This window comes from Lygodium microphyllum, unplaced genomic scaffold (genome assembly GCF_053477565.2).
Source record: "Lygodium microphyllum isolate KBCC unplaced genomic scaffold, Lygodium_microphyllum_v1.1.10 scaffold_230, whole genome shotgun sequence".
Classification (NCBI taxonomy): domain Eukaryota; kingdom Viridiplantae; phylum Streptophyta; class Polypodiopsida; order Schizaeales; family Lygodiaceae; genus Lygodium; species Lygodium microphyllum.
Genome location: NW_028229713.1, coordinates 36,005 through 46,844, shown reverse-complemented (window position 1 = coordinate 46,844; position 10,840 = coordinate 36,005). Strand labels below are relative to the sequence as shown.

At 40.4% G+C, this 10,840-nt stretch overlaps 1 protein-coding gene and 1 pseudogene across 1 annotated transcript; one reads left to right on the top strand and one right to left on the bottom strand.

The window, feature by feature from the left end:
- The first annotated feature begins 5,533 nt into the window (after positions 1-5,533).
- Positions 5,534-6,131, top strand: LOC148008241 (uncharacterized). Its single transcript, XM_087674365.1, has one exon. The coding sequence runs from the start codon at positions 5,609-5,611 to the stop codon at positions 5,981-5,983; it is 375 nt and encodes a 124-aa protein (XP_087530491.1). The 5' UTR covers positions 5,534-5,608; the 3' UTR covers positions 5,984-6,131.
- Positions 6,132-7,867: 1,736 nt separating this feature from the next.
- On the bottom strand, positions 7,868-8,811 carry LOC148008240 (importin subunit alpha pseudogene; annotated as a pseudogene).
- Positions 8,812-10,840: the final 2,029 nt, after the last annotated feature.

The window sequence follows — 10,840 nt, the reverse complement described above, 5'->3', positions numbered from 1 at the left end:
ACTCCACGAACTATGAGATTAATCTCTGAACCATGATCAACCAATGCAACATAAGGCACCTATTTCTCTCCAATCTTTACCATCGTCTCTGTAGTTGCCCTAGCCCAATGGCTCCGCGAAAAGTGACTACGCGGTATCATGACAGGCTCATCAATTTCAGCATAATGCATAGGCTGAACCCTCTTCTCTACCTGCAGAAAAACAGAAGCATTATCAACCATAACCTCATCCTCATCCTCATCCAACTCCCCAATCAAAACTCCCTGTGTATCCGTGGTAGACAATCCATGTCTTTTCCTCTTCAGGACCTCCTAAAACTGATCCTGAAACTCTCTTTTTGAGATGCCCAAAATCTCAGAAATAGTGAAAGTCACCTCACTGCCAAGTATCTTATCATTAAAGATTTTCTTCATATCTGTAGATGTCTCAATATCGGACATCAATCTGAACCCTGGCTGCTTTCTCTCTCTAGGCTCTTGCCTCTTTTCTCTCTTTTGAGCATCTTCCATCTATCGATCTGGCCCTGGTCTTGAAGACGGTCCTGCAGTAGGTGGAGTAACAAACTCACCCCCTCTAGTCTTCTTAGCTGCACTTGGATTTTCTTCATCCCTCTTACACTTCTCCTCAACAAGTACATCTGCACCATGAGATTTAGCCAAATAAGCATAAATAGAGTACCTGTCAACAGGCGAGTCCCAACCTGTCTCTGATCTGATACTAGAGCCTGCACTAGTCAAAACAATTTGTTGAATTTTCCCCTTGTTTGCAGTCTCCATAGCATATGTCCATAGCGCTGACTGAGTCTTTGAACCGTTCTCAATCTGGACTCCATATGGAGAAGCATCACCTCTAGCTGTCACATAAGAAGTACGCGCAGCCATGTCATCCACTAACTTCTTCATTCCACCTTTACCAAAGTTGGTAGCAAGTGGAGCTCCTGTCTCAGTCAACCAAATCTTACCATCTTGCCCCCAATATACCAAATTCTTCCTCCTTGCATCCTGAAAAGACTCACAATCCCTGCAATGCTGATGGTCCGTACTATCGCACCAAATACATCTCCGATCTCTCCTAGGTGCACTAGGAGCACTCCTAGGTGCAGTAGGAGCACTAGAAGAAGTAGTAGGCGCAGTCGAAGCAAACTGCTCCTTCAACTTTCCCACCAACTCCGCTTTGGCGTACTCCAGTGTCAAATCTATGATGCCTTTGATTATGTCATCAAGAGAGGTAGGCACTGATGGAGCGGATGGTTTTGGAGCAGAAGGTGTAGGCATCGGTCGTGGAACAGGAGGAATAGGTGGAGTGGAAACAGTAGGCACTGGCATAAGCCAAGAAACTGGCTGAGGAGGAGAAGAAATAATAGGGATAGAAGTAGGCATAGGAGCAGATGATGGTGTAGGTGTCATGGAACCATTTTGTAGGTGAGTCTTCCATATCCTCCTCTTGGTCAAAGTCGAGACTGCATCCTGAGCATCCTGCCAATCAGTTTTAAGACCCATAGGCTTCGTGCGATCTTCAAGAAGCTCACCCAATTCTTCTTGAAGAGAAGGATCTGCAGCTTGCAAGAAAAGCTCAACTTTTTCAACATCCAATGCTCTTTGTTCAATGGCATCAAGCTGACTATACCTCTCCTCAAATTCTAGAATCAATTCTGAAGCAGCTAGACCTTTGTTTGGCATGTAGACCCACTCTTGGAATGACCGCCGAGTAGCCATACCAAAGTCCTCAAGGAAGTATTCTTCTTTCAAGGCCTTCTTAAAATCTTGCCAATGTGTATTTTGAATAAAAAGTGCACCCCTTGATGTTGCATCTCCTCATAGCATCGCATAGCCATATCACCTTCACGATTATGAACATAGGCATCTTGCATTATTGTCCACGATATAACATCATGGACAGCCAATTTCTCAAATGCTTCTCGTCCTTCCTTGATAAAGCCACATTTTCCATACATGTCCACGAGCATGTCACCAACAACAGGGTCTCTTTCTAGGCCCCTTAGGATGATCTCAGCATGTATCTCTAGGCCCATTGGGAATGTTCCTATACTGCCACAGGCTTTCAAACAAATCCTTGGTCACAATCAAAGTGGTCCATGAGATTGCATCTCGAGTTACCAGTCTACCAAAACTCCTTGTTCTTCTCCGTCTTCAGCATAGAATAAAAGAGCAAACATAACAACTAAGTATGTACAAAGTATCAAATCACACACACAACTTTTGGGTGGTTTTCACACCTCGAATGCGCAACAATACGACACCATCCTTCAATCCCATGAAGGATACACTTTGCACACTCCATGATCCAAATGAGTGTCCATTCGACTCTCAACCCTCTATGACCTCGACATGTGAAAGAGAAGCATGGGGATACAAGAGAGTGCTAAGAGAGATGACAAGAAGAGCTTCACCCTCTTAGTCCCTCGCCCCCGTTCTCTCACTCTCTTGCTCTCAATCTCTCACTCTCACCCTCACTCTCTCATGGTAAAAGTAAGAAAGCAAGTTCACAAAGTTTTCATACACATGAATACCTTGCTCTATTCATTCTCACCCTTTTAATACATAAATTTTAGAGTTAGGTTTTTTCCATCTCTCTTGGGCATCCAATTCACTTTTGGGCCACAAGATTGGTCATCTCTTATTGCATGATTTTCCTATGGTGCGAGCGAACTAGAACTTTTGCCATTTTTCCACGGAGCCTATGCTATCATTAGAAGTTGCATGGAATCACGCCAAGCTTGTGGATTCACATAATAAATCAATACAATTGTTTCAACCTTTTGGCAATTCAATTATGCAAGTGCTTCATACACATTATGTTGTGGCTAATAATCCAAAAAATTAGGCTCCTTCCTTATGCTTGTTTGCTAGCACATTGCATACTACTCACTTTTTACAACTAATACTATTTTGAGAGAGAGAGAGAGAGAGATGTGTTGATAGGTGAGAGTACCAATACTCAATGGTTCTGATAATGCATGCTTTGATTTTATTGGGCCGCTTTGATTGTACATTGCTTTTACATTCATATTGACTTGTTTTTTCAAGAATTTTTTTCATGTCTTGATGATAAATTTAAGGGTAGATATATGTTACATTTGGCTAGCTTCCTTTCAAGGAATGTCTAACAAGTTAGTACAAAATATATAAAGCATGATTGGGTCTATGAGAAGTAGTCTTATAGAAAATACTTTTGTTGGCATGACATTTTAGGTTCATTATAGTAAGTATCTATGAAAAAATATATCTAACCATAAGTGTTTTTTGCACATAGCTAGAGAGAGAGAGAGAGAGAGAGAGAGAGAGAGTTTGTACATGTGTATGTATTTGTTTGTGAATTCAAGTGATATTAAGAGAGTGTTTTAAAATCTATTGCTTAGTAGTTACAAAGCCTTTTTAATCTCATGCATGTGTGTATGTGTTTATACAACTATTTGTACACATAAATAAACTCTTAGCTATGACATCCACCATGAAACTACAAAACCTTTGAGATTTTTCAAAAAATATTTTGTAAATATATGTGCCCACACATATGTGGATTGAGATATGCAAAATTAATGGTATTGGTAATTCCCTCACCTCCTAACCCTCATTTCACCCTCCTAAAGTTTAGCATACCTTTCATAGACTCAAAACTTACATCTAAAATGAGTTCTAAGTTGCTCATAAAGACAATATTCATGCATGCAACTTGAAACAAATCCAACTTTCAACATTTGATAACCTTAAAGCGCGTACACACACACGCACACACACACACACACACACACACACATCCAAGTTTGAACATTTGATAACTTTAAATTACATATGATTTGCACACACAAACATCCTCACACACACACACACATCCAATTTTGAACATTTGATAACCTTAAAGCACATATCATTCACGCACACACATTGTTTAAAAGAATATATCTTATAGAGGATATTAATTATAGAATTGTGTCATATATAATATATGTTTTTTCTTTTACAAAATAAAAAATCTAAATTATTTCAAAAAAAAATCAATTGATATCTTAAGTATTTATTGTTACTTTTTTTTATTACTTCATTCTCTAATCTTTAAGGCATTTTATCATCATCCATAATATTACCATCGAATATATTTTTAGCCTTTAGATATTATTTCAAGTAAAAGACCATCTTATATAAATAGTAATGATAATTCTAACAAACAAGAATTCATCCAATCACAAACCTTGAAATAAACATTGTAATCACAATCAACAAGAGGAGATACATTAGATTTGTAGTCAAGTGAGAAAAAAATTATAGATGGAACATTCACTTGATTCATTGTGCTTAAACAAAAGGTACTAGATGGTGAATGACCGAGTTTATTTCATCATTGAAGGTTGTGAGAATACACCTTGCAATGGTAACTTGTTTGGTCAAAATAAAGAAAATGTGGAAATTTATATGCTTAAGAGTGCAAAAATATTAGCCATGTTGACCAATACCTAAATGAAAAGAAATGAAGGTCAAGTAAAAGAAAAGACTTTAGAAAAGCAAGGTGAAATTAAAGATGGAAGGGGCTGCATAGAGATGGGGGGGGGGGGGGGGCTAATTTAGGGACTAGAAGCTACCATCAAAGATCAGGGGAGAAGAAGCTCATCTAATCAGTGGGAAGGAGAAGGCCATCTAGTCTGTGGGGAATCAACTTGAATAATCGACTCCCTATTATTCATGGCGGATGTGGTGATCATGAAGTAAAGGATCCTCAAGAATTTCATGAGGATTAATTACTTCAACATCGAATTGTCACTAGACTAGTCTAAAACAACTATAGTTTAGAGATATGGGGGGAATAGGAGCATGAAGTCTCGAAGGGTGACTGCATGGTTATTAGAGCAACATTGCAAAAGAGCTGCAACTACTTTCAGCTTGAGAAAGTATAAAGCTATGAAGGAAATGGAGAGGAAGCACCCTAAATGTTGAGAAGCATTCTAGGAAGAAATATGGAGTTGAGTTAACTCACTGTTTTGGCAAGAAGATGACGTAATGGAGTTATGTTTATAGCTCCATGTTTCGAGGAGAATAGGCTGATGTATGAATTACCATCTTTAAAGAGCTAGATGATACACTCATTTACAAAAGAGCCTGCTAGAATTGTCATCATGGAGCTAAAGCATGAGAACTTGCACTCTATTATAGAGGGAAGATAACCTTCATGCTAATGAAGAGCTAGGAGTATAGTTGCTAGAGCTGAAGCGAATTTTAGAATTGAGCTAGGGTGCGTCATCTATAAAGTCAACTACGTATAACCACTCTCAATACAAAGTTTACTATACTAACCAACCATCAATCAACTAGTCAATATATATATTAGTTTGTAGATAGTTGTCATATTGATTGGCACGAGATTAATAGAATAGTTACGACATTATATGAGATGTGTGACCACGGGTAATAAAAAAGCAATTAAAAATCTTTTCTTTAATCAAAGCTCGCTCGCGGGCTCTCTCTCTCTCTCTCATATCACGGGAGATGCCTATAAAACGGCCGGAGCCTGCACGCTCCGAAACAATATACCGCGTCTCTCTCTCTCTCTCTCTCTCTCTCTCTCTCCCTGCGTGCGCGCGCGTACACCGGCGAAGATGGCAGCCAAGATTACTTTTGGCCGTGGCTGTGTACTGCTTGTAGTGGTAGCAGTTGCCGCGAGTATGGCGTGTGTGGCTGAGGCGAGCTGCCGGGTGGAGAACAAGTCAGGGCTGCCGGTGGTGCTGCTGCCGGTAGGGGTGGAGGTGAGCATCGAGGTGGCGGTGGGGGCTTCGGTGGAGGTGCCACCAGCCCAGCAGAAATGCTACCTCAAGAACCCCTCCTCCGGCCACCAGGTCGGCCCCCTCGACCTCCTGGACGGCACGATCGTCGCCATCATTGACGGCACCGTCAGCGGCACCGTCAGCGCCCACGTCGCTGCCTTTATCCATGGCGTCTTCACCCTCGGCGCCAGCCTTGCCACCAACGTCTAACTCAGTAGGTAGCAAGAATTATTAGCGCCATAAATTACAAGCCGTATTATGTATTACTAATAAGCGAGCGAAAGAGGCTGCTCCACTCCATGCAGGGCTTGCTTCTCATATCATTTTGTGTTTTTCAAGAATGGTCTCTTTCAATCAATCAATCTTAACAAGCTTCATCAATAAGATTTTACCTTAACAAGCTTCATCATTTTGTGTTTTTCAAGAATGGGTACCCTCCCACCTTTGTTCAAACTTGTAGATTGTTGTAACATCACATAGCCACTTTGATGACCAAGTTCTATAACCTAGAAAGGACATAATCTTAACAAGCTTCATCAATAAGATTTTACCTTAGCAATGTTTTTGTACTTTTCTAGTTAAAGAATGAAAAATAGTAAAATATTTGATTCTTGAGTGATGTATAAGAACATGGAGATGAATGAGCATATCAATACACTACAACAAAAAAGCTCCATAGACGCGCTTGTAGACGCAATATTTGAACTGTGTTAAAAAATGTCGGGTGCGTTTATTACCGCGTCTAAAATTTTGCGTCTAAAAGGGCACTTATAGTGAAACTTACACGCCCATATAGATGCGCCTATTGATGCGCTCTATAAATATATATTCATATTTATAAAAAATTAGATATATTCATATTATACGTCTATACACGTGTGTAACTACGCGTCTAAAAAAGCGTTTACTCTGCAAGTTTTTGACGAGAATAGACACGCATTTTTCCTGCAATTTAGACTCGCTGATAGACGTGCAAAACAGAGGTATGAAAAAAAAACCAAAGAGCATGTGGCTTGCTCTCTGTTTCTTTTTCCCCCCATCAACATCAAATTGTATGCTTAGGGAAAACAGAGAAAGATTATTTCTAATATTTTTGTACTGAAAACAAAAAAATGTATGTAGAACATGAAATTTCATATATATAGATGAAACGTTTTTACATGATGAGTTCTAGTGCTTGTGACCTCAAGCATGGTCATGGTCGCAAGCACTAGCTGAAAGTAATACATATAAAAAATGAAAACTACAAGCCAAGGGGAGACATACATGCATGGGGCTCCTCTACGTCTCCTCAGAAGAGGCATCATCAGGCTAACACCACCGCTGTCTGTGCCGCTACCGCTGCCGCCACTGCTACTGCTAGTCCCCCCTTCGCTATCCTCAACTGCATCAGGGTTCGCCTACAGAAAGGATTAAGGTATATAAATACCATTACAAACAATAAACTAGAGTTACCTATACTTTTCATGTAAAAAATAAAACATACCTCTTTTGGTTGTAGAATCCTCATGGCACGATTATATTGCTCCTTCGTGATGAGTCCCTCCTCATAAAAATGCTACCAAGTGGGCGCCCGGTGTCGAAGGGTTTTCGAAAGCAAAGTCGCAACCACAGAGGTTCTTGAGAAATTTCAAGACAAAAGATCAATCGAAGCAAATAATCAAGACAAACATGATGCTAAGTAACATTTGTATTACTGCCAAGTTATCTCTGAGCATAGAAAAACATCATAACAAACCACATGTGATCTATGCAATTGACCCATGCCATGTATACAAGCTCTTATTAGAGTCCAAGATTATGAGAAGCAAGATTTCAAATGCAGGGTGGAACAGATTTGTCATCTATATGTGATTGCAACAGTTGACAAATCTGTTCCACCCTCTCATGAGCAGTATGAAAACTGAGAATAGCTCTTCAAATCATGACTATTTCCCTCAATACACCAATTGATTGTTGCAATTCATTTGATGGTTTGTAGATGTCACTCACTATTGTATCATTGCGAAATTTGATGCCTTCTGAGACAAGACTTGCACAGACTGCTGCTAATTGAGCAGGACTGAGGTCAAACAATGTTAGAAAAAGCTAGAGCTAACCATAACTCATTAACTCTCCAGAAAGCAGCTGTAATTTATCAGAAGCAACGTTCTCATCTTCCTCCTCATCCAGCCAGTATGTTTCCAAGAGCTTCAATGCCTTCTCATAAATGTCAGAATTGTCATGGGTCTGTAAAGTCTCAATCTTTTCAACGCCTTCTACTTCATCAATATACTGAGCATACAAATCGATGCCACCTGTATTACCAAGGTCCTTCTCGGCTTCCCCAACCCTCAATATGTTTTCTAATCCTTCCAAACACACCGTCACAATTCGAGGATCCGAACAGGTCAATAGATCACACAATGGCTTGATGCAACCTTGGCTTATAAGGTACTTTATCTGTTCGTGTGTACCGCCCGATGTAGCATTTGATATAGCCCAAGCTGCCTCTTTTTTAATCTCAAATTCTGCTATACCAAGGAATGATACAAGAGAAGGGATGATGTTTGCATCAATAACGGCCTGAATTTGCTCTTTGTTCCCAGAAGTTATATTTGATATGGTCCAACATGCTTCCTTTTTTATGCCTCTTTTGTGGTTGTAAGTGAGCAAATTTAGAAGGCAGGGAAGTACATTGTGGTTGAGAAGATACTGTGTCTGTGCATCATCCCCTGTGACAATATTTCCCACTGTTCGTAATGCATGGATGAGGACCAATGGAGATGGATGCAGAAGCAATGCAACAAGCCTCAGGCAAACACCAGCTTCTATAACCGCCTGAATTTTATCATTTGTGCCATCAGAGAGGTCTCTCCAGAGGTATTATTCAAGCCAGAACTTTTAAGGTCAAATTCGATATGACGGACATCTCTGTCATCTGCATTTTCTGTAAGTCGTTTATTGCATATCATACGAGCCAGAAAGGGTTTTTGTGGACTAATAATCGAAGGATCATCTCGTTTTGCAGTATCAATCAGTCCATATGTTCCAGGCATACTGTTTTCTCCGTGATATCCCTTGGTCGTATCAGCTTGTAGTCAAGCAACACCATGAAAGGCCTCCAAAACAAAAGGATCATCGCATCGACTTCATGGGTCAACTTGATTAAGCTCTTCTACTGTATGGCTGCAGGATGTCCTCTTGCAGTTGATTTTGCGCTTCTCTTCTTTCTCTAATCACAGATCAATGATGTCGATGCTAGTTGCTGCCACATGTACTAATAACAATGCTCTCTATGCCATAGAAGTAAGGACTCGCTGTAGCAGTTTCAAAGGGCATGATCATCATGATAGTCGAGCACAGCTTCCCTCTTACTCCATCGAACGTCCATCGAATTCTTTGACGGCAGCCCCTCCATCGTTTCCCGTCTATCTTCCACTTCTCTTTCATCACCTAGAGCTCGCCGATGCTTCCAGTCCTCTTCTTGTTCCTGCCATCCTCTCCTTCGTTGTCATCACTACAGCTTTGTCTTTGTCACCTCCATGTCTGTCTTCTGCCTTGCTCCAACTTCACCGTCTCCTTTGTCCGCGACTAACTGTTGTGTTCAATCCCCTCTCGTATTGCAGTAGCTTTGTCGCTCCTTAGTCCGCCATCTCAGTCCGCCGTCCTCCTGTCATCACTTTCCATTCGCTCCCTCCATCAAGCATTGACCCCCCTGTTCTTCCTATCCTGAACTCTAAGAGATTGACCTGATGCTATCGATATACGCGCACAATCAAGCCACGATAGATCCCCAAGGATACTACGAAGGCAATACATGGATATGGGTGCCAAAGAAGGGAGATCCTAGGAGCATAGCCCAACCACGACCATCGCTTGCCACCCCATCTCCAGGAAGCCCCACCCTTGCTAATGTAGTGAACACCCAGGAATCCCAAGTTGCAAAGCCTACAGAACCCATGATGATTTCAGTTAAAAAAACCCCAACCAATCTATCAACCAATGTAGCAGCTTGATACCTCGGAATCATCTAAGTTTAAAGAGCTTGGCACTCGCTGCGTAAGAGGAAAACAATGCACCATCTATGCCACTAGAGCCACCCTCAATATCCCAAAGCAGCACTGGACACATAGATCAGAATACGGAGTTACCCTTAGAGACACAATTGTCTAATTCGCTATCCCTTGAACCATCACTGTTTGGCTCAATTCCACCTCAACCACTAGCATTTCTATGCATGTTTGTGTGTGTGTGTGTGTGTGTGTGTGTGTGTGTGTGTGTGTGTGAATTCAAGTGATATTAAGAGTGTGTTTTAAAATCTATTGCTTTCTAGTTACAAAGCTTTTTTAATCTCATGCATGTGTGCATGTGTTTATAGAAATCCTATTGGTACACATAAATAAAATCTTAGATATAACATCCATGAAACTACAAAACCTTTGAGATTCTCCAAAAAATATTTGTGTAAATATATGTGCACACACATATGTGGATTGAGATATGCAAAATAAATGGTACACGTAATTCTCTTACTTGGTGACCCTCATTTCATCCTCTCAAAGCTTAGCACATATTTTATAAACTCAAAACATACATCTAAAATGAATTCTAAGTTGTTGACAAAGACAATATTCATGGATGCAACTTAAAACAAATCCAACTTTGAGCATTTGATAACCTTAAAGCACATATGATTTGCACACACATACTCACGCTCTCGTATTGCTGCGCATTTGAGGTGTGAAAGCCACCCAAAAGTTGTGTGTGGGATTTGATACTTTGTACATATTTAGTTGTTGTGATTATACTTTTGTTCTGCATAGGCAGTATAGTGAAGAGGGTTTGGAACAAGAAGAATTTATCAATAATGCTCTGGTTGACATGTATGTAAAATCTGGTATGCTTGGAAAAGCCCAAGAAGTATTAGACAAAACATGGCTATGATAGAGAAGCATTGGAATTCCTTGATGAGATGACACTCAAAAGCATCGGTCAGGATGCTATTACTTATGTGTGTGGCTTGAAAGCTTGTGGCAATGTGGAGAGGTCAAGAGATGCACTTGGAGGTTACAAAGAAGGGATTTG